The sequence below is a fragment of the Hippopotamus amphibius genome, chromosome 9 (genome assembly GCF_030028045.1).
Source record: "Hippopotamus amphibius kiboko isolate mHipAmp2 chromosome 9, mHipAmp2.hap2, whole genome shotgun sequence".
Lineage (NCBI taxonomy): Eukaryota > Metazoa > Chordata > Mammalia > Artiodactyla > Hippopotamidae > Hippopotamus > Hippopotamus amphibius.
In genome coordinates, this window is record NC_080194.1 from 55924329 (window position 1) to 55948918 (window position 24590).

The 24590-nt window shown below is 35.3% G+C and overlaps 1 protein-coding gene across 1 annotated transcript in view; it reads right to left on the minus strand.

Annotated features, from left to right (window-relative positions):
• Positions 1 to 2172: 2172 nt before the first annotated feature.
• Positions 2173 to 24590, minus strand: part of CEP57 (centrosomal protein 57) — a 44191-nt gene continuing 21773 nt past the window's right edge. The window contains exons 3-11 of the mRNA XM_057748449.1: positions 20256 to 20435; positions 19778 to 19899; positions 16892 to 17008; positions 16318 to 16395; positions 11292 to 11399; positions 10642 to 10719; positions 6380 to 6615; positions 5393 to 5537; positions 2173 to 3376 (exon numbers count right to left, since the gene is read on the minus strand). Of these exons, the coding sequence (XP_057604432.1) occupies positions 3143 to 3376; positions 5393 to 5537; positions 6380 to 6615; positions 10642 to 10719; positions 11292 to 11399; positions 16318 to 16395; positions 16892 to 17008; positions 19778 to 19899; positions 20256 to 20435 (1298 nt within the window). The 3' untranslated portion in view covers positions 2173 to 3142. The remainder of the gene's footprint in view (positions 3377 to 5392; positions 5538 to 6379; positions 6616 to 10641; positions 10720 to 11291; positions 11400 to 16317; positions 16396 to 16891; positions 17009 to 19777; positions 19900 to 20255; positions 20436 to 24590) is intronic.

Below are 24590 nucleotides of genomic sequence, written 5' to 3' on the forward strand. Positions count from 1 at the left end.
TAAAAAATGGGCAGAACTAAACGGACATTTTTCCAAAGAGGGCATCAAAATGGCCAACAGGTACATGAAAAGATGCTCAATATGCCTAATCTTCAGGGATATGCAAATAAAAACCACAAGATACCACCTCATACCTGTTAGAATGACTGTCATCAAGAAGAGACATAACAGGTGTTGGTGAGGATGTGGTGAAAAGGGAACCCTTATACAGTTGACACTTAACACAGGTTATAACTGTGCAGGTCCACTTGGATTTTCTTCAATAAATAGGTACTACAGTACTACACAGTCTGAGGTTGGTTGAATCCGTGGATGCAGAAATGCTGTTGCTCAAGAGGCAACTGTACACTGTTGGTGGGAATGTAAACTGGTCTAATTACTATGGAAAACAATATGGAGGCTCATCAAAAAATTAAAAAATAGATCTAACATACTTCCAGGTAAATACTCAAAGGAAATAAAAATAGGACTTCAAAGAGAATATATGCCTTCCTATATTTACTGCAGCATTATTCACAATAGCCAAGATATGGAAACAACCTAAATGTCTGTCAATGGATGAATGGATGCAAATGATGTGGTACATATACACAACAGAATAGTATTCAGCCATGAGAAAGGAGGATATCCTGCCATTTGCAACAGCATGGAGGGAACTTGAGCACATTATGCTAAGTGAGAAAAATCAAAGACAAATACCGTATGATCTCATACATGGAATCTAAAAAAGTCAAACTCATAAAAAACAGTAAAATGGTGGTTACCAGGAGATGGAGCTTAGAGGGATAAGACTGGTTAAGGGTACAAACTTGCAACAAGTAGTAAATAAGCCATAGAGATAATGTACGATATAATTAATGTAGACAATATTGTACAACTATATAATGTGATAAGTGTCGCTACAGTGGCAATCATATAACAATATATAAATGTTTCAAAGTAACACATTGTACATCTTGAATTTATAGTGTTACATATCAAATTTGTTCAGTTAAAAAAACCCTTTAAAATAAAGATGTTTCTAACAAAGCTACTTGCAGGCTGTGTTCAGCAGTTTCTTCCGTGCACACAAGTGATACCTATTCTGTAATTCATGTAATGAAGTGTTAAAAAACACTTGTAATGAAGGTATTTCTAACAAAACTAAAAAACAAACCCCCCCCCCCCCCGATAATTCACTGGGGTGTGTGGAAGCTAAGGAGGGCAGTCTTAGTCTTAGCACTTTTTGTATATTTATCTATGTGAAACTTTGAGTGGAGAGTTCTGTTTTATAACTTTATTTATGAATATTGGTTGTGTAGGTGTACCTTGTTCTTTATGATCAGGGATATAAAATTTAGAGGCCTGTGTGGTTAAGTTGAAGCTCCTGAGCCTCCTCTCACCTGTCCACTTACCCTTGTATCCTCATCAGCATACCTCAACTTTTATGTACTAGTACTGCTCAACTTGTCCCAATTCTCCCATGTAAAGTGCAGATTCCTGGCTCCCTGCTTTAGTTCATTTTATCTTGTTGACCTGGACTGGTTCTCCCTTGGAGCTATTCCTGTTCTGTAGAGTTTAGGCATCATTTCCTCCTCCAGGAAATGATCCCTGTGTCATCACTCTCTTCTCTGCCATGCCCCACCTCCCTCTGTGCCACCACAGCACTGTGCACATGCCACCACTACACTGTACCGAAATGTGTAGTTCAGATGTCTACAGCCCGCCTGCAAGTGTACTTTTCTCACTAAGGAAGAAAATTTTACATGCAAACAAAAATGTACATACAATTTCAGGAGATTCACAAATACCCCCAAATATAAGGATACTTTAATTAATTCAGTAAAAAGCCTAACAAGCTTAGTGCCGAGGCAGCTACTACAATTCATGCTGGTTGTCCAGATGAAATTCTAGAACTCCATTTCAATCCCAGTTAGGCAAAAAGGAATCTCTTTAATATCCAGTTAACATGTTCATTAGTATTCTTAGGAGTATCTTATCATATACCATGAGATAATTCATTTTGTTGGGCCTAGTTTCCATGTAAGCATGAAAAAGGCAAGTAAATTATGTATTAAATAGCATATTCTTATTGTTTCTCATACTATGTTAATGTCCTATTTAAAAATATTATTTTGAGAGACTGCAACAAATAAAGCCTTTATTAATAGGCTGTTAAGGAAAATTTCAGTGTTTCCTTAAAAAAGCTGCTTTATTGATTTCAGTGCCAAATTTGTAAAAAGTTAACATCTTGATCTACTCAAAATTATGATTTACATTATTAACACAATGACAACTGCATGTGTAGAGTTAATACTGCACACCAATTAAATAGCCAAGGGGTTCTTCTAAGTTTTAAGATTAAAAACCATAATGCCTTGAAATGAATAGCATGATTACAAACAGGTATTATCTAAAAATACAAATTATATACTTTACAACACCTCCCATTCTTTCTTCATCTCAAAACCTAATTTACTTTCATTTACAATTTGTTTATAGTTTTAAAAATGCTTTTGTAATTTTCACAGTTAACTGATTTAAAATGAATGCTTCGGTCTTTAAAAAAATTTTAATGGTGGATTAACATCGATACAGGTGTAACTGATCAATGTTTGAAATGTCAAAAAGCAAAAGAAAACAATCCTCTTAAATATGTATAAATATTTAAATACAGAAAACCTCCATCAAGAGTCAAAGTGTATTTAATGGCTGTATTGAAAAGGAGAAGTGGGCGATTCACGCCAGGGAAGATTTAAAAATGAGACTTTTCAAACAAACGCTGCCTAAGGGACAGCCTCATACTTTGATAATTTAAACCTGATTTTACTTATATAGAACTATTTTAAAAAACCACACCCACAAGTAAAAAACTGGTAATTTGTTTACAAAGTGCAATATCTCAGTACAGCAAATTCATGTCAAACAAAGAAACAGAGTATGTGTAGCTTCTTGGCCTTTAAAACTCCCCTGGTTTCCATTTAGATGGTTTAACATTTAGTTGTGATACACAAAATACCCAAGAAGCCTGTGTAGTGAAGATTGGGCTCCTTAACACCTGCTATTAATTCCAACATAAGAGTATGAGACCTGGAAAATAAACTGTCCACATCTGATTGATGAGGTATGGATTATGTGAATAAAATTTATGACCTGGTACCAGTCAGTAATCCCAACACAAGCTATTGCTTTGTAATGAATTCTGTATGGTCTGCATGTCCTTCAATAACTGAAGATTTTTCCTGCTTTTTTCTCCAGGTCTCGGTTTGGCAAAGTCCTTCTTATTTGTGGTCCCTGTGGTTGCAGAAGAACGGCTGCTGCTGTTTCCTTCTTCATCAAGAGTCTTTTTGGTGGTTCTTAATTCCCTTTTCTGCTTCTCCATCTTCTGTTTCTCCAGCTATACCAAAAAACCAAGGCAGGGAAAAAAGGAAAAATTAATGAAAACATATTTTTCTGAAAATTGGTGTTTCTACCTCTCATACTAACTAAAATGCATATAATATATTCTGGGTTTATGTTTTTAACGCCTTCAAAAATCTATTGTACTAGTCATTTAACAGTGTTTAAAACATATAGTGACATAAAAACATGGAAACAAGTAAACACATCAATTCTGGTGCTGTATCAGAAGTTGAGACAGGGTTGCCAAAGTGCAGAACACGGTGAGTGAGAGACAAGGAGGTTTGGGGAAAGGTCTCGAGGAGGCAAAAAAATCTGACACAGGAAATGGAAGACAGGAAGGATTTTAATAAATGAAGGAGAAAGGCATTCTAGAAACTAGTCTGAGCTGACAAAGAAGCACATTCCAGATGGATGAAGGGATATAATGGTAACGTATTGATACTATGAAAAGGATTTTTAATTTTATTATTTCACTTTTTAGAATAACTTCATTAAATTTATTTATTTATTATTATTTATGTATTGGCTGTGTGGGTGCTGTTGCTGCACATGGCTTTCTCTAGTTGCAGAGAGCGGGGGCTACTCTTCATTGTGGTCCGTGGGCTTCTCATTGCAGTGTATTCTTTTGTTGTGGAGCACAGGCTCTAGGCATGTGGGCTTCAGTAGTTGTGGTACGTGGGCTCAGTAGCTGTGGCTCGTGAGCTCTAGAGCGCAGGTTCAGTAGTTGTGGCACATGGGCTTAGCTGCTCTGCAGCATGTGGGATCTTCCTGGACCAGGGCTCGAATCCATGTCCCCTGCACTGGCAGGCGGATTCTTAACCACTAGCGCCACCAGGGAAGTCCCTCGAATAATTTCAAATAGGGAGCTTTAATTTTGCTTTAGCTGCTGGCTAAAATGAAGTCAATGCTGGCAGATTGGTGTTCCATTAGATGAAGCTAAATCTCATGTACAGGAAACAAATTAGATCATTACTCCTATAGGAATCGTTTGCTTGTATTTATTCTTTTATTTTTAACGTGAAATTTAGGAAAAAAATGCTTTTAAAAAGTTCAGGCTTTGGAGTTGAAAGGACCCAAGTCTGCATCATACTTCTGCCATTTACCAGTGAGCCAGTATGTCCTTGGACAAGTTACATAATTTCATTTTAAGGTAAGCCTACCTCCCATGGACCTTGGCTCCAGTTTCCTCATCTATAAAAGGATATATAACTCACTTCACAATCCTTCCATGAAAATTAAATAAGACACACAGCACTAAGCCTGTCTATTATATAGTAACCAATTAATAAACCTCAGCCAAACCTATTCTGCTACCAGTCTTCTCCGTTTCAGTCAGCAGTACCACCGTCCTCTTCCTCCCCATGATATCCAGCAGCAAGTAGCCCTGATATTTCCAAGACTCACCTCAAATCTGTCTCCTTCTCCCCAAAGGTAGTCACCAATGACCTCTGATCAAGATAAGCTTAAATGGCTGAGTTGGTCTCTCAGCCTCTGTCCCGTCTCCATCCCCCTCCCAGCAGTCACAGTAATCTCTTAAATACATCAATCATTACATTTCTCTTTGGATGGAAACCCTGGAGTATGTAACATAAATGTAACTAAAGATTTTTTCACATATTTGCATCTGATTTATTCCTTTATAAATTAAGAATTTCTAGGTGCTCTTAAAAAGACTTGGGTACACTTAGAACCATTTAAACTCATCACAGAGGTAGTTTGTTCATGTAAGAATATTAAATATACTCAGTACTTGGAAGGTGTATTTTAGATGATAAAATCTACTCTAAGACTACAAGACAGTGTCTTCTTTCTTAGCCTGCTTTAACACCAATTCTTAATAACTAATGAACTGAACTAATAAGCATCTACAGTAAAAAATACTTCCTGTAGCTTTCTATCTGTGATACACTTACTAGGGCATCAATTAATATATCTGAAGAAAAGGGTTTTTTTTGGTTCTGTTTTTCTCTTGTTTTTTAATCATTAGAAAGGATTGAAGGAAAACAATTACCTGGGCTTGATATTTTTGAACTTTAGTTATTTGATTGGCTTTTGCCTCCATCCTTTCCACTAATGCCTCCAATTCGCACTCTAGGTTGTCCTTCAGTTCAACAGTTGGTGATTCTTGGATAAGTTTTGCAAGCTGCTGGTGATCACTACATACAAAACAGAAGGAGGGCTTGGTTAAGTTTCCTATGTTACCTGGTTAAGTCCACTACATCTCATTCACCATGGGACCACTGCTTTGCGCAATAAAAAATGACTCAATTTTGGGACTTCCATGGTGGTCCAGTGGTTAACACTTTGCCTTCCAGTGCAGGGGGTTGTGGGTTTGATCCCTGGTCGGGGAGCTAAGATCCCACATGCCTTGCCTTGTGGCCAAAAACCCAAAACATAAAAAAACAGAAGCAGTATTGTAACAAATTCAATAAAGAGTTTAAAATTGGTCAACATTAAAAAAATCTTAAAAAAATGCCAGAAACAAAAAACCTCAAGTTTTTAAATAGAGCAAAATTTTCCATATTATTAGTGATAGTGTAAAAGTTTAAAAAAGGCACTGGATGCAAATGCAAAAAGTTAATTTTAAAGATTTCAAAGTGCTAATTATATACCTATCTCCCCCACAAGATCATTACATATGTAGAAAAGGAAAGTCTCCAGAAGGATCCTGTTCTTCTTCAAACACTCACTTCCTAACTTAGCAGTTAAGTTTAGCCGAACTCAATGTATATCTAGCTCCCAAACAAGGAAATACAACTTAAATGTAAACCTTGGTCTCCAAAACATTTAACAGTAATAGAAAAAGGAGAGATTTCACTCAGAACAGTTGTATTTGTTAAAGTCCTAGTAACCTGTTCAGTGGTTGGTGCAAGGATTGTGTTCAATAAATATTTCTTGAAATACTGAAATATGAAAGATAAATTTAATAGTCACCAAGAAGTTAAAATGAAGTTTTAGAACTAAATGTAATTAAAAAAACCAAAAAACTGAAACTCACAAGCTCATTTGCCCAAATTCATCTTGTAAAGTCTGTAAGACTTCTGCCAGCTCTTCATTAATGCTGCTAGAGGGCGGCGTTGCTGACTTCTTGCTTTTCCCACTTCGTGAAGACACTTGCTTTGCCAAAGGAACACTGCTGACTACTCGATCATTGCACAAGACTTTACTGTGTTGCTTCATTAGATGCAAGACATGCTGAACATTGGCTACCACAGCATGGCTGGGGCTGGTGGACTGAAGAAAAATGAAGAGAAGTAATTGAAGCCACATCCTCTACAAAAATGTTTTCTTTTACCCCCTAACCTAGGTAAAAAGACCCTCTCTGCAGCCACAGAAAAGCCTATGATCAGACCTCCTAGTCTACAGTATATCTCTAATCTACCTCTTACTCTCCACCCTACTGCCATCCACTTGGCTTACACGTCCATCTCTATTAGCCATGGAAGAACATCCCAATTGTCCCCTGCTCCCAGCCTCTTCCATCTCTAACTCTATAGCGCTACCACTTATCCTCCTAAAATGTTATTATGATCATGTTCTTCTTCTATTTGACACCCTTTAATGTTAGTAACCCCGCTGACTCCAATGTCCAAACTCCTCAGCACAGAAATCAAGGCCCTGTAACACTAAGCTGCAACTTCTACACCTTGGCCTCATGTCCTACTATCTCCTACCTGCTCTCCATTATTTGAATAAACTGTATTTGCACATGCCATTTCTTTTGTGTGCCAATTTTTATACTATTTTTAAAAACCCAGTTAAAACATATAATTTGTAAAGACTTTCTTAAAATGTCCAGGTAATTAATTGGTCCATTCTCAGATTACCTATGGCATTTATCTCTATCACGACATTTATCACAATATACTGTAATTGTGTTTGCATGCCTATTTCACCTGTTAAATAGTGTAACTACTTCCAGGTGGTAGGGACTATTGCTATATTCATTTCTCTGTCCTCTAGTAGGAAGCACTAAGTTCATGTTTGTCACATAAACAGGAAAAACCTGGTAGCCCTCTCAAAATTTCTGTTTTTGTTTTGAACACTGAACAAGTCTCAATGTGCAATTTCAATTTATAAACAGATAGTTGGGCCAACTTGGCTCCATAAGCAAGTTTAAAATGCAGACTCCTAAGCAGCATGCCAGACTCAATCAGTGTGGGGTCAAGGCTTAGAAATGTATATTTAAAAGTGTGCCAGTTGATTCTAATCAGCCAGGTTTGCAAACCACTCTGCTAAGCTAAACAGATGCTCTTTTTAATTCTAATTTTTGTTGTAAGGTAGCAAACTGAATTTAGTAATATATACAAAGATGTATATACCACATCCAAATTTATTCCAGGAATGCAAGGCTAGTTCAATATTTGAAAATGGATCAATGTAATCCAGCGTATCGACAAGGTAAAGAAGAAAAATCACATAACCATACATATCATTTGAAGAAAAGCAATGAAAAAATCCAATACCCATTAAGGTTATAAACTTTCAGCCAAGTAGGAACAGAGACATTTCCTCAAGTTGACAAAGAGCACAGACAAAGAACCTACAGCTAATATCATACTTATTGGTGAAAAACTGAAGGCTTTCCCCTGAAGATCAGAAAAAAAGGCAAGGATGTCCACTCTCATCACTCTTACTTACAACATGATACAGGAAATCCTAGCCAAGAAAGGAAATAAAAGGCACACAAATTAAGAAGGAAGAAATAAACTATCCTTATTTACAGATGACATATTCTTTACATAGAAAAGCTTATGTAAATCCAAAAAATAATTCCTAGGACTAATATGTGAATTCAGCCAGGTCACAGAATATAAGATTAATATACAAAATCCAAATATACTAACAATGATCATGTAGAAACAGAAAGTAAAACAACACAATTTACAATTGCTCAAAAATTTGAATATAAATCTAATAAAATAGGTATGGACTAATATGAAAATCCTGATGAAAGAAATCAAAGATCCAAGTAAGTAAGACATATACCATTCTTATTCTCTTGGGCTGAAAGACTCAGCAAGGATGTCAATTCTCCCAACTTAATACAGTTCCTATCAAAAGAATTTTCACATGGAAAAGCAAAGCAACTAGAAGAGCTAAAAGAATTTTGAAATTTTTTCCTGTTATTTTTCTGACTTAAGGAAATTTTATGTCTTGAATCTCATAATTAAAAAAACTGGAAACTTTTGTCTTTTAAATTTTCATTTTTTCTAGTAATTCACCTTTATTGCATTTTACAAATGTATTGGTTTATGGGAATGTAAAAAATAAAAACTGGTCCTCCACAATAGATAGTTTAGGAAATACTCAGATGACAGTGCATTCTTAGCTGTTTGAATAATATTTCAAAAAAGGTACAAATTACAACTTTCAAAGAAGACCACAGGTTGAAAAGCCCTGTCTTTGAACCTGTTGTGTTCAATCTCTTTATTAATGACTTCAATGCAAATTACCAGAGACAGGCAAATTAAGTTTGGGGATAACACAAATATAATGGAAGACTGCACTAGATTCTAATCTAGTGTGGGATATAGGGTGAGTCAATTCCTATAGTGCTTCATTTGATTTAAGAAGTCTGTACAAAAGAATCAACTCCACTACAGGGGCTGATGCTAAGACTAAGTAGAAGACCTGTTACTTCAGTTGACTGTAGAATTAATGACTGAAAGGGATGCTGTGGCTTCCTCGTAACATTAATGTGATGCTAGGCTGAGTTAACAGACTATACAGAACATGACAAAGACTATTCTGTGCTAATCACGCCACAATCAGAGGGTTATATTCAATTTAGGAAGGGAATGCTGAGGTGGTTAAGGAACTCACAAAGCACATCTTATGATGAATAACTGAAGAAAAAGAATTATTTGTAACCTAGAATAAGGAGATAAGAATAAAGATAAAGCTATCGTCAAAAGTTTTAAAATTTTCCTATAGTTAAGGGTTCATTTGGTCTATGTGCATCCCTGAGAGATGAAAATATACCAGTGAGTAGGATTTATACTGACAGATTTTGTCTCCCTTAAGAACTTTCAAGCTGTCTAGAACTGTGAAGGGCTGTTTGATGTATAATGAGGTCTCATCAGTAGATATATTTGGACTGAGTACACGACCATTATTCTGGATATTTACATAATGAAAACATTGGACAGGGAATTGTACTAAGTGGGTTCCAAGTCTAAATGAACATTAAACTGAGACTGGGGAACAATTAAATATACTTTCTAGGCCCCACACCCAGAAAATTCTGACTTTGTAGAATTGTGGTGGGACTTTGTAATCTGCTTTTTCAAACGCATAGTCAGTGATCCTGATGCAGCTCGTCATCCACTGAAAAACTTTCCAACCCAACTCAATGATTCTATGGCAAAGTAGAAGAACCTTGGATAGGAGCACAGATAGAAGAAATAATGTAGGTCAAAAGATGGTCTGCAATCCAAGAAGAGGTTAAATTTAGGGTAAAGGACAGCCAATGGCAAACGTTTTAAAAGTGATTTGGCTACAAACATCTACAAATGGCAAGTGGAAAAGCTAGGAAATAGTTCATTTCCCAAGCTTTTACTGAGGATTTATTGTGAGGTTAAAATAAATAAACACATAAAATTAAAATTTACTCCTCAAGCCTCTCAAAATCACAATCTAGTTGGGTATTCAAGGCATCTATACATGAAACAACCAGCAACACAAACATTAATGAAAAAGTGGCATAAACTAACACAGTGTTAAGCACTTCTTATAAATCACCCAATGCTTGCTGGTATTTGACAAAATTATCATCTCCACATTTTCAAGCACTAAAGGAACTTAAGATTCAAGTCCACGTATGACTGCTTCTTGGAGAATCAATCTGTAAGTACTAAGCCTATGAGGACAAACAGGATGTGACTTCTTTTCATTTAAATATCTATCTATATCTAAATACAAATCAACAGGGCTGATACTAAAAATCCAGTGCTACAAATATACTGTTTGCTATTCCTTTCGTATCTGCAACCACACCTTCTCCAGACCAGGGTCTCTGCTTCTGTTCATAACTTCCTTCCGCATATAACTTTACCTGCTTTAAAGTGTCCCCCCAGTCTCCTCCCAGCCTCTCCAGTCCCATAAAACTTTCCGCTATCTCATTGTCCTATCCCCTTTTTTCCAATTGGTAAAAAAGCAGAAAAGTATTTCCACTATTTATAGGTATACAGGCAGATAAGTGGATTTAATTGAAAGATCTAAGTTGCACAAAAAAAAGCCAGAGTTTGACCAACTCACCTTTCCAGCTACAAATGGCATATCACCCAAACATAATCTATAATGTGGTTGTGCAGCAAGATAGTTCCTGGAACCTTTCTGCATGGAAAAGAAAACAGAAAAGCAATTTTACTCATGTGACGATACAAGCTGGCTATATAGGACCAACCGGAAACTTCAGCTTAACTGCTGAGCTACTACTTGTTTTATCTCTACTGGCATTATGGTCTGGCGCTCCTAATACTACTTGTCAACACGCATCCTAGCCTAGGCAATGCTAGGAAAGAAAAAATAGTACCTGACAAAACAGCAGTTACAGTCTCAGTAGAGAAACTGTGTGTGTGTGTATACATGTACGTGTGCACATGTGTGCATGTACATATGTATAGACACACAAACTTTTAAGAGTGAAAGGTAATTAATGCAATGCTGAATAATAACTAAAATTTGTGCAGTGCTATGTAGTTATAACACTTTCATGTATATTATCTCACTGTCAGGGTGAAAATTTAGAAGTAGGTATTACTTATCCCCATTTTCCCAATGAAGAAACTGAGAATGAAAGAGATTTACTCATCCAAGGTTGAAGTACCACATGGTTTATGAGTGTTTTCACGTAAACTGTGCCAAATAATAACAAGCACTTTGAATTCATGGTTCTTTTTTCATACCTTTTCTGGTGGTTTTGACTTCTTTTTTTTAATTCTTTTCGCATTGGGAACACATGAAGTTGCCTTATCTTCAAAGATAAGCCTATTTGTTTCTAGACCAGTCTGCAACTAGGAAAAATATGAGAGCCTAAAGTTAATACTGTAGAAATAAAACCTATGATTCAAACTTGAGATGTGCCATGTAAAGGCCTGTAAAAAACCTACAGCAGTATCGTATAGCATAGAGTGAAAAACACATCACAGCTGTACAGATATGTTTTGAATCAATCCGTCAACATTTGTCCAATATTTAAAATCAATACCACTCTCTCATTTTAATTACCTTTTGCCACTCTATAATTTGTCCTTTCACTTAGCCTGGAACCTTTTAGCTCCTTATTTGAGGTTGGTCCTTAAATTATATCTAATGAGTTAAAAGCAGTATTTCTAACTCCAAACCGACGTTTCAGTATTTTCTTCTTTTCACACACAGCATATGCAATAGTGCCAGACACACTTTGTTCACAGCTGGAGAACAAAGTACATTTCTTCCTCTTTTAAGAACTCATATACTTGAGGACTTCCTTGGTGGCACAGTGGTTAAGAATCTGCCCTCCAATGCAGGGGACATGGGTTTGATCCCTGGGCTTAGAAGATCCCACATGCTGTGGAGCAACTAAGCCTGCGAGCTGCAACTACTGAGCCTGCACTCTAGAGCCTGCGAGCCACAACTACTGAAGCCCCTGTGCCTAGAGCCTGTGCTCTGCAACAAGAGAAGCCACCGAAGTGAGAAACCCATGTGCCACAATGAATAGCCCGTGCTCTCCACAACTAGAGAAAGCCCATGTGCAGTAATGAAGACCCAACAGAGCCAAAAAATAAATAAATAAATAAATAAATAAATAATAAATTAAAAAAACCAAAAACTCATACACTTAATAATACAAGAAAAAGCAACTGGAAATCTATGTCCAAAAGAACTGGAAGGTATGTCAGAGAATGTTATCACGCCCCCTTCCCTAGAAGCTTAGTAACTACATTAATTTAACACGGTAGAAATTCCACAAGCAATTACTAAGGATTTCAAACAAGGACTGCTGTTTTCAGCTTTCCTTTAAAAATATAATTATATACATATAGATATGTATGTTTGTGTGGGTGTCTCTGTTCATGTGTATTTGTCTACAATAGTAGTTTTTAAACCTGCCTATATATCAAAATTGTCTAGAGTTTATGAGAAAAATTCAGATTGTCAGGTGCATCCCCAGATGTCATGATTTTAAACATTCCAGGTTGGGGAAATTTATATTTTAAAAAGTATTTTAAAGTTCTTCAGGAAACTATGATGTAGCTCAGTGAGAACCAATGGATTAGTTAAAAGAAATACTGGAAAAATGGGCAGAAGACCTAAATAGGCATTTCTCCAAAGATGACATATGGGTGGCCAAGAGACACATGAAAAGCTGCTCAACATCACTAATTATTAGAGAAATGCAAATCAAAACGACAATGAGGTATCACCTCACACCGGTAAGAATGGGCATCATCAGAAAATCTACAAACAGTAAATGCTGGAGAGGGTGTGGAGAAAAGGGAACGCTCTTGCACTGTTGGTGGGAATGCAAATTGATACAGCCACTATGGAGAACAGTATGGAGGTTCCCTGCAAAACTAAAAATAGAACTACCATATGACCCAGCAATCCCACTACTGGGCATACACCCAGAGAACACCATAATTCAAAAAGACACATGCACTCCAATGTTCACTGCAGCACTATTTACAATATCCAGGACATGGAAGCAACCTAAATGTCCATCAACAGATGAATGGATAAAGAAGATGTGGTACATATACACAATGGAATATTACTCAGCTGTAAAAAGCAATGAAACTGGGACATTTGTAGAGACATGGATGGACCTAGAGACTCATAGAGTAAAGTGAGTCAGAAAGAAAAAAACAAATATCGTATGTTAACACATGTATGTGGACTACAGAAAAATGGTACAAATCAACCGGTTTGCAAGGCAGAAATAGAGACACAGATGTAGAGAACAAACATATGGACACCAAGTGGGGAAAGCAGGGAGGGTTGAGGGGGGGGAAGAATTGGGAGATCAGGATACCAAATTGTACACTCTAAATATATGCAGTTTATTGTAAACAATAAACAATAAAAAAAAAATACTGAGATCATTACTAATGCTTCCCACAGTGACTGCATTCTTTGGGGACAGAATCTATTCAGTGACAAAGGAACACAGGGATTCCTACTCTCAGGAGCATCTACATTCCCACATATCTAACGATGTTTTATATGTAGTAAACTGAATGGATATAATTCCATGAACATGAAATTACTACTCTGGAAGACCTATGAAGTCAATGAGTTTGAGCAGTATACAAAACAAAAAAAATCTGAACTATTTTAACTTCCTAAGTTCTTCCCAGTAGTTGTCATATATTTGTGTGGCAGAGTTTTAACATTTTAAAGTGCTTTCATCTTCTTTTTTCTCTTTTGATCTCTCCAACATTTAGAAGATGTAAAATAAAGACAACTTTATCAATGGTAAAACCCAAGCTCTGAATGGTTAGCTATCTTGCCCAGGACAACACAAATTATGGTTATACTTGGAACCACATATCAACCCCGGCCCCTGTTCTACCACGACAACAGTGTTCACTATCAGAACTCAAGATCTTTACTGATACATTATCAGTAATAACTAATTTGGTCCCAACTTTTTGCCTGCTAAATACAAAACTACCATAAAATGATTTTTAAATTCATAAAATAATGTAATTATTGTTAATTCTGTATTTCATGTCTAACAGAACTCACCACCACAATGTACGAGGGAGAGTCAAAAACTACCTGCACTCTGGCTGTAGAATTTAATTAACTTTTAGAAAAGACAAATACATAAGTTTTTGACATAATCTCCTTGTTTTTCAATAGACTTTGTCCATCTATCAACAAGCTTTTGTATTCCCTCATTAAAAAATGTTTTAGGCTGAGCTGTGAGCCGCGAATGCACTGCTGTCTTCACTTCTTCATCAGAAGTGAATCTTTGTCCTTGTAGGGCTGCTTTCAGGGGGCCAAACAGGTGAAGGTCCAATGGAGAAAGATCAGGACTATACGGAGTATGCTTTAACACCTCAAAACAAAGTTTTTGCAGAGTGCCGACAGTGAGGGCAGAAGTGTGAGGACCTGCATTATTATGCAAGATCACAACACCCTTGGATAGCAGTCCTCTGCCTTTAATTCGAAGTGTAGCTTCAGCACAAACTTTTTGAAACCTAAGTCTGTCATGGATTATTTCATAGGCAGAGCCATGGCTGACTTGCAAATGATTTGCCACATAATCCGCTGTCACTCGTCTATTCAACAGAATCATTTCACGTGTATGCTCAATGTTGTCATCAGCCATGGACAGGCATCCCACGCCTTCTTGATGGAATATGTTAATATTCTCCTTTTCTGAGAATATGTTAAGTCAGTGAATTCTTGTGTGACCTTCCCTGAACTTCTCTATCCAGTCATACACACTTCTTCGTAACAAAACATTCTCTATACTGTGCATAAAGTCTTCGATCAATAACGGCACCAGGTACACCCTCAGACCACAAAAAACGAATCACTACATGCTGCTCTTCTTTCATGCAAATCATAAGTGGGGCATCCATTTTTGCTTGCACTGCAGTTACAAATGAACTGATGTAACACGTTCACACCTGCACAGCAGTGACTGGGGAGACAGTAGCCTTGAACAGGAAGCGCTAAGACAGTGCAGCAAAAAGAAGCTTTAGTATAACCAGAATGTAGATAATTTCTGACTCACTCTCGTATATAAAGCATAACCTTAAAGTTTGTATGTTATGAGTAAATGCAGATGCAGTATTACCTACCCTAAAGTGGAATGGGGAGAGAAACCAAGTAATTTCAAAATCTGTTGGTGGTCAAAAATAAAGCCACATTAACTATGTAACTCAGAAAGAGAGAGAGGTAAAAAATACATACAAATTACAAGGTAAATATTTAAGAAAGAAAATATATCGGGTTTAATAGAAAGAGAATATGTTAAGTTAGTGAATTCTGGGAGGCACTGGAAGAAACAGACAAGATAACAAGGATGAGACAATAGATGTTTATAGTCCTGCGAGCACATTTATGAGGTGAGCCCAGGACACTGTTGGCATCTGGCCATAGCCCGAACTGCAGAGCCTCCTCTCCTAATTGTTTTGGAATCAAGACCTGCTTCTTGTGTTAATATTTTGAGAAAAGACACATGTAAATGTTATAAAACTTAAAGACTTTGGAAGTGGTAGGGCAATAGATGAGAAGTACTTGAATTAATAAGCTCTTAGGGGGAGTTTTCAGTTATAAACAGAAGTATTTTATTTAGCCTGTAAGATGTGCTAGGAATAGAAATGTTGCTATATCTTCTAGAAATGCAGTTCTAGTTAGTATATATAAACTCAACGTTCCTGTGAATTCACACTGCCTCACCTATTCTATCTGGTGGCCACTGCATGGGATAAAAATCCAAGGCTAGGAGTGAGCAGAGCTCACTTTCCTTATACGGTGGCTTTTGTGAATTAGTTTCGGTCACTACCTGTCAGGCACCCCACTACCTCAAGTACTGTCCTGTTGTCTCGAGGCCACCAAAAAAAGGGAAGCACTTACAAGTAGGATATAGAATGAGGCTTTCAAACATTTCCAATAGTGACTAATGTGAAAAGTTTTACATGATTATATATTATATTATGTATACAGTCTCTGATATTTTTTAGTCCATTATTTAGAAAAAAAAAGAAAAGCTGATTGAAAGCCCATAATTTGAAAAACCCTAAAGAATTGCTCAGCTTTTACTTTCTGCCTATAAAAATGTGTTTATAATTTTCCATATTAAGCTAAGCCTGCAAATTTATATACTGGACCATTCCAAAATATAAATAATCAAAGCAGCCCACATCTACATCTATTTATATATAAAGTGAAGCATGAAGTATGAGGAGCCTACCTGCTCACATTTCAACTTACCTGGGCTGCCTTAGCTTGCATACGTTTCCTTTCCTGCTCTTCTTGATGGAGTTTTGCTTCTAACTCTTGCATTTTTTTCTAGTGATAAAAACATTAAAAGTGATAATACTGAAGAGTTTCAGTGTCTGTAAAACTTTTATCCATGACTCTTTATGATTTCACAGAATTATGGGTAAAATCCATGGCCGAAGAACACAGCCTCTGTATGAAGGCATATAGGCTACATGGAAGCTGAATCTGAAACGTTATAGTCTCAGTAGTATTAAACACCTCCCAAATGAATCAGTTAAAACTAAAATTAGTTCATAGAACAAAAACAAAGTGACACGAGCCTTAAGGATACTCAAAAACATTTCAGTTGTCAACATTTTCAAAAAGACCTCCTTCCTTATGTACACTAAGACTGTAAAATGTGAACTTTCTCTCCAAATTTACATTTCTTCCTTTAAAAAAATTCCTCCAAGTTTCTTTGCTACAAGGTCACTTTTCCCCCTAATATCCAGTATTATAAAGTGACTAACTTTACACAAGAACCAATATTACGCATTGATGAGTAAAAGAGATTTTCACTGACTTCTGCAAGGGCCTGCATTGTGGTAAGCTTGTTATATTCCTGTTCAAGAAGATCCAATTTTTCAAGTTGATTTTGAACATGCGTTTGATCATGTTGTCGTTCTCTTTCTAGGGAAACCTGGGAAACAATATTAAACACAGCATGATAATTTGACAAAAAACCAAAAAACTAACACTGAGAGTAATGTGCTGTATGCTACTTGTCTGGCTTTTCATAGAACTACTTAGATACTACAGAGAATTCCAGGAAAACAACATTAAGATGAAAGCACAGGAACATTAATAAATAAAACAAGTGAAATCTTATTCTTACTATATACTATTATAAGATTTGGTTCTATATAGTGACACTCGTTAATACTCTCTGAATGCAGGTATTTACTAGACATATAAGGCTACACACAAATACTTGTACTTAGTCTGGTTCTCTTAAATTAATCTCTTAATTAAGGTAATAATCATGGTTTTGGTATCATTTATAGATAGATACCTGAATCTATGCAAAATAGATTCCTCTGAATTCTATGCAAAATATCCACCATTTTTTTTTTTTTTAGGCTTAGGGTCAAGGACTTGAAAAGACTGTCAGATTTGAAGACTGACAGCCACAGGATAAACCACTGAATTAGGATAAGAAGTGGAAATATGCTAAACTGAGGTCTACTGGTAAAAAGCCAAAACACTAAGCATGTGAACTTGTAAACAGTGTATCTTCATATACAAGTTTGTAGCAACAGGTATCATACTAACAGAAATGTGAACATGACAAAAGTAATATAACGCAATAAATTTCTCAGGAATTTGTGTAGACTACTAATTCCCTCCTACCCACCTTAGTGGATAGTTACTGCCCTTAAAAGAATACATTAAATTAAAAATTGGCACAAATCACATTTTACTTCCAGTACTGGAACCATTCTTATTAAATAGGCCATTCAAAATTTAGTGATGAAGAGGGCTGGGGTGGGATGAATTGGGATTGCCATATATACATTCTTAATAAGAAAAAAAATATCAAATTGTACACTTGAAATACATGCAGTTTATTGTATGTCAATTACATCTCAATAAAAGTTCTTAAAAATTTTACTGATGAAAACATGGCTTAATTCAAAGACATATATGTATAAAATACATGTTACATATATATAATATATATATCTATATACTGACATAGATATATCATTAGTCAAGACATCTCACTATTGTCTTATAGATGGCTTTATAACCCAAGAACTGAACTACTCCAATGAAGAGAACTGCTATATTACTGCACATAATGTTTTGCCATTTCCAATCATGTGGCAGACTGAACTGACCATCCCCTTCCTGATCTCATCTATCACATAAAAGTGTTAGACAAAACAAAGAAATAATAATACTTGCATAGCCAAGTTTGAAGACAAGAAAAGGAATTCTCCAGATGCAAAAAAGATAAATCAAAAGCAGGTGAAGGAATACTGAAGCCAAATATTACATGAGGCAAGACTGTAGCCTTGCTGTATGAGATACACCAGGAACGTGACATAAATCTCAGGCAATGTACCATCTACACAATCCAAGAACCCAAAGCCAACAAACTATCATAACAGAACAGAACCAGGGAAACCCATGAAGCCCCAGCAAAGGCAAATCCACAACCACTTTATAAGGCTGCCTATACAACTCAGAAGTATGGAATTCCCAAGATAAACAACTCCAAAGAATGTGAGTTTGCCATTAAAAAAAAATACATACACATATACAGTTCTCGTAAGAAAAAAAAAATAGATGCTTTGAAAAAAACTGGGAATTTTTATAGTGTTCAAAGACACAAAATGAAGGAATAAACACCAAAGTTATGGTACATTAAAATAACAAAAATAGGTAGGTTGAAGAGAACCCAACTGGAAACAAAAATTATGGTCACAAATAAACTCAATGGCATAGTAAAGAGACCTATAAATACACATGAAAATTGCTGAAACAGCCTCTTAAATATTGTTGTGCAATCAAATATTTCTTTTAGATCTAATATCTCCAACTATGACCGAAAGCTGACTGAGGTGGAAAGCATTTAATTTCTTTCACACTGCAGAGTATCCAGCAAAATGTTAAGCATATAAACATTCAACTTTTGCATAATAAAGTTAAGATGCCCAGATACTGTGGTATTCATGATGAATTCAAATTCTAGATTCATAAAAGGTAAAGGACATACGTTTTAAAAATATATTTGAGACTAATGCTGCAGATGTCCTCACAGATGTATAGGTTACTTAAATAAAAATACCTCTGGTGTGACACAGTAACAAATTTTGTTAAAATAACAACTGTAAAGAGTTTTTCAAACCATAAAGAACCCTGAAATGTGCTACCTGACTTGAGTCTTTAAACAAAATTCAGGAGGTAGAGGTACATAATATGCTTACTTATACTTTTTATAATGTACACTCAAAGAAGTTAACATGACTTCTTTGAAAAGAAGACACAATTAAATGTATAGTATTTTTCTAATTTAAGTAAAATGCTACCAAATACAGCAATAACAATGAAGACCAATCAAATCTTCAGACACCATAACTGATCCCGAGTAATTTCAGTTCTGCGCTGTTATACTGCTCCAAAGCAGAAGCTATCAAAGCTGTGTGCGGCAGATACAGCAGTGTGTGTGAGGGCTGTCCAAAAAGGAAACTCCCTTTTATAGCTTTGCTGACAAAACAAACCACATTTTTCTCAAGGCTGCCACTAGCGGTTTTTCAAAATGAACTATTGATACTATTACCTTTTAAGATGGGAGGAGAATTCATTATTTGTAACAGCACCAATAGTCCTCACTGAGAAAAAAGGTCATCAACCTAATTTTCTCTACAACTTTTATTGAGAATGACTCTGTGAAGTAACATACCTGTTTCTCTAATACAGATGTCCTCTCCATTTCTGCATGCTTTATCATGTTACGCATGTATTCCAATTGTTTTTCTAAAAGATTACATTTATTTTCTGCAGCTAACAATTGAGATGTCAGTTCTAAAAAGAATACATAAGAAAAGCAGAAATTAGCTCACTCAAAAACAGTTTTAGTTTTAACAAGCTGTTTAACAGGCATCTACAGTATATATAATAAACATTTTCCAGTAGCTCTAGAAGCCTACTCAGATGACCTAAGTCATTCTCTTTCTCTCTGTTAGTCTAATCTGCCTTGAATTCAGATAGTAAATATAATATAGGACATCAGCACTTGTTTCTCAAAATGCACCCAAATATAATGTAATGTTGTAGTGCTTGAAGACACTAAGCAATAGAAAACAAAAATGTGGAATTCTTTTAGAGTAATTTTATAATACTTATTTTGATAGTTTCATTTCTTTCATAATTAAACAAACCTTGATTATGCTTTGATTCCTCATTTTTTGAATTCTCCCTTTCCTGTATCTGTTCATCCAATACTTTCTTATATTCAACTGTTTCTTTAGACAAGGTTTTCACACTTTCTTCTGCCTGAATCCTTTCAAGTTCTAAACGTCGAATTTTATCTTGAAGATTCTTCAGAGCAGAAAATATAGCTGCCAAATACAAACATGGATACTATAAGATAATATACAAGGAAAAAGTTCACTGAAAAAGAACAAACTCATCTAAATAAAAAATAAAATTGATGGAGGATCACTCTTTGGGAATTAATTATTACCACATGATAATTGTTCAAAAAATTCCTTAAAGAAATCTTTTGAGTCTCTGAAATGTGCTAGGTACTCAAGTAAAAAGCATACTGCCATGGTAAAAACATTTCAAAGATTTTATAAAATGGTAAAAATATTTAGCTAATTATACAGAATTCATAAACTGTCCCAAGGCACATTATTAACTATCAGTCTTTCCTGTTTTACTAATAGGACCACACGCAGAATTCAATTATAGAGCTAAAAATAGTTAAGCATAAAGAAGACTACTTTTTTGGCTCTCTAAAAAACCTAAGCACTCTGCGCCTCAAAAAACTTTTGATTCTAAGTAATACGTATTCATTGTAGAACGCACAGGAAAATACAGCAGAGAGAACAACTAATACCAAGGGACAATGATTATCAATTTTGGTTATTTCTTTCAATCTTTTCCTATATGTATAACATAAACTGAGATCAAAATTGATCTGTTTTGTTTTTCACTTAGCATTATAAAACCATGAGTATTCCCTCATGCAATCAGATAGACTTAAAAGATTATTTCCTTGTGACCAATTAGTAACTGAAAAACTAAGTTACTGGATCAAAGAATATTCATATTTTAAAGGCTCTTGAGCAGAGTAAAGTATCTTCAAAAAGGGTTTTATCAATTTATACTTTCATCAGAAGTACACGCCTTTGCCAAAACAGACCATTATTAATTACAATATCTCTGCCATTTTGATTAAGAAACCCTTGCTACTCTGGTTATTTTATTTTGCATTTCTATTAAAAGTTTAAATATTTTGGTATATATTGTTGGCCATCTTTTATGAATTTATGTGCCCATTTTTCAATAAGAAAAAGTATCCCCCTCCCATTTTATTGTCTTTAATTCCAGTTTTGATACAAAGATGTTTTGACTTTTCATAGCTATATCTAACAACCTTTCCCATCAAGTTCTTTAAGAAGTTCTGTCACCTGAAGATTAGAAAAACTGTACTTTCCTTTATTATAGTTTCATACACTTTTACATTTAATTCTTTAAGTCAAATAAAGGGTATTTTTGTATTGAAGAACTTTTTTTTTTCAGATTAACCTAATCACATTTTTATTTTTTTAAGTTCTTTATTGGAGTATAATTGCTTTACACTCTTGTACCAGTTTTTGAGGTACACCAAAGTGAATCAGCTGTATTTATACGTATATCCCCATATCCCCTCCCTCCCGTGACTCCCTCCCACCTTCCCTGTCCTGGCCCTCTAAGGCATCACCCATCATTGAGTTGATCTCCCTTTGTTATACAGCAACTTCCCACTAGCTAGCTATTTTACAGTTGGCAGTGTATATATGTCTATGCTACTCTCTCACTTCATCCCAGCTTCCCCTTCGCCTCCCTGCCGCCCCCAACCCTGTGTCCTCAAGTCCGTTCTCTACATCTGCATCTTTATTCTTGCCCTGTCACTGGGTACCATTGTTTTAGATTCCATATATATGAGTTAGCATACGGTATTTGTTTTTCTCTTTCTGGCTTACTTCGCTCTGTATGACAGTCTCTAGGTCTACCCACCTCATTACATATAGCTCCATTTCATTCCTTTTTATGGCTGAGTAATATTCCATTGTATATAAGTGCCACATCTTCTTTATCCATTCATCTGTTGATGGGCATTTAGGTTGCTTCCATGTCCTGGCTATTGTAAATAGTGCTGCAATGAACATTATGGTACATGTTTCTTTTTGGATTACGGTTTTCTCTGGGTATCTGCCCAGGAGTTGGATTACTGGGTCATACGGTAGTTCCATTTTTAGTTTTTTAAGGAACCTCCAAACTGTTTTCCATAGTGCCTGTACCAACTTACATTCCCACCAACAGTGCAGGAGAGTTCCCTTTTCTCCACACCCTCCCCAACATTTACTGTTTCTAGATCTTTTGATGATGGCCATTCTGACTGGTATGAGGTGATACTTCATTGTGGTTTTGACTTGCATTTCTCTAATGATTAGTGATATTGAGCACCTTGTATTTATTGAAAAACTTTAAATGACAACTTTATCACATACCAAGTTCACACATAAACCTATACATACAGATATAATTATTACTCACACATACCCAAGACAGTTTCAGGACTTTCTTTTACTCTGGTTTCATGACTGCTCTGCCAGTACTTTAATTATTAAAACTTTATCATATAAACATCAATACTGACAGTCTGCCACAGTGTGTAAATCTTTAAAACACTTCAGTATTATTCTTACCAATACTCAGAATCATTTTGTCTAAACAAAGATTTAAATAAAACTTCATGTAGAGTAGACAATAGGTAGAAAGTATTGCCATCTTTTAAAAATTGAGCCTTCTCACTCAAAACAAGGCACACATTCTCATTTATTAACATAATTCATTAATTCACCAAGTTTTCAGTGCCTATCAAATAGGAGAATGATACATTTCATAGTATAGCCAGCTTATTCTTGCTGGTATGCAGTAAGACTGCAATCTAATTAGAAAGAACACAGGTATGAAAACACAAATACACACACTCAGAAACCTGAAAAATCAACTGAAAAGACTATGAGAATAGGAAAAGAGCCCAGACATAAGATTGGTATTTAAGGGAACAATAATTCTTTGATATACCTGTAATAATCAGATAAAAAATGTAACAAAAAGAAAATTAATACATGCCATTTGAGTTTTGGTCTCTTTTGAACAACTGGGTATTTATTAAAACTTTGTAATAGTAAACATTTTCAATCCTTCATTAAACTGTATCTAATAGTAAATGATTTTTGCTAGTATTTTATTTTTGCATTTACAGTTATTATTGCAATTGGCTGGAACACTCTATTTTTGTTCCATATGTCAGCAAGTGTGATATTGCAGGGATATGCTGGATTAACAAAAAGACCCAAAAAATATATGCTTTCCTTCACTGCACTCTGGAATGGCTAACTTATCATGGAGATTGTTTAGACATTTCTCAAAACTTATCCCCTAAAACTACTTGGAGCTAGAATCTTACCGAGACTTTGACAACTTAAAACATTTTTTTCTAGTCATCCCCTCCCCCCTGATTTCTATGTTTAAAAATATTTTATTAAGACACTCAAATTTATAGAGAACTGAACTTAATGGTCCTACAGTCATCTACCATATTCTCATTACTTCTAACTCTGTGAGTAACAGATTTATGCTCTTTCCTTAAAATTTTAGCATTTCTTTAGAATCTTTCTTAGAAGTTCCTTGGAATCGTGGGCATTTTTATTTCAAAACAAAACAGAACAAAACACAAGTCAAACATTAATTCTTTCTCCCACTTTTCTTAGCCCTATTGGTTCTTTAATGAACTTGAATTAATGCTTAGTTATTTTTTTCGAGTTTCATTGACAAATACTTGACATACATCAATGGATAAATTTAAGGTGTACACCATGATGGGTTGATTTATATACACTGTGAAATTAACACAGTAGGTTTAGTTAACTTCTATATCTCATATACATACAATAAAAATAAAAAGAAATTTCTCCTTGTGATGAGAACTCTTAGGATCTACTGTCTTAACTTTCCTATATAATATCACACAGCAGTGTTAACTATAGCTACTTATTTTCATTCTTTTCTTACTCAATAATGAAAGTATTTAAGATTATATGAATTTCCTTCCAAGTACTGCAATCCATAAGTGTAAGTATGTCATGTTTCACCATTTTCTTTTGGAAAAAAAAAAAAAAATCCACTGAATAAATGCATGTTAAACAGGATTTAGGAAAAAACAGGAATGAAAAGGAAAAACATGACATTCATAACCTATCATCTCAGTATAATAATTATAAACATTTTCTTGAAATCCTTTTGAATTTTTCTATGCTTTTATAAGTTAGTGAAGTTATCTCTTTACTAGCTGATATCACACTTATTCAAATATGAGTATTTCTCCATGTGAATCTATAGATACATTTCTAGAATTCCATCCTTATACATACTTGTCTATGAGCTTTCTATTCTACTAATGTCTAGTTCCACACTTCCTATTTTTATATAGCTCTATA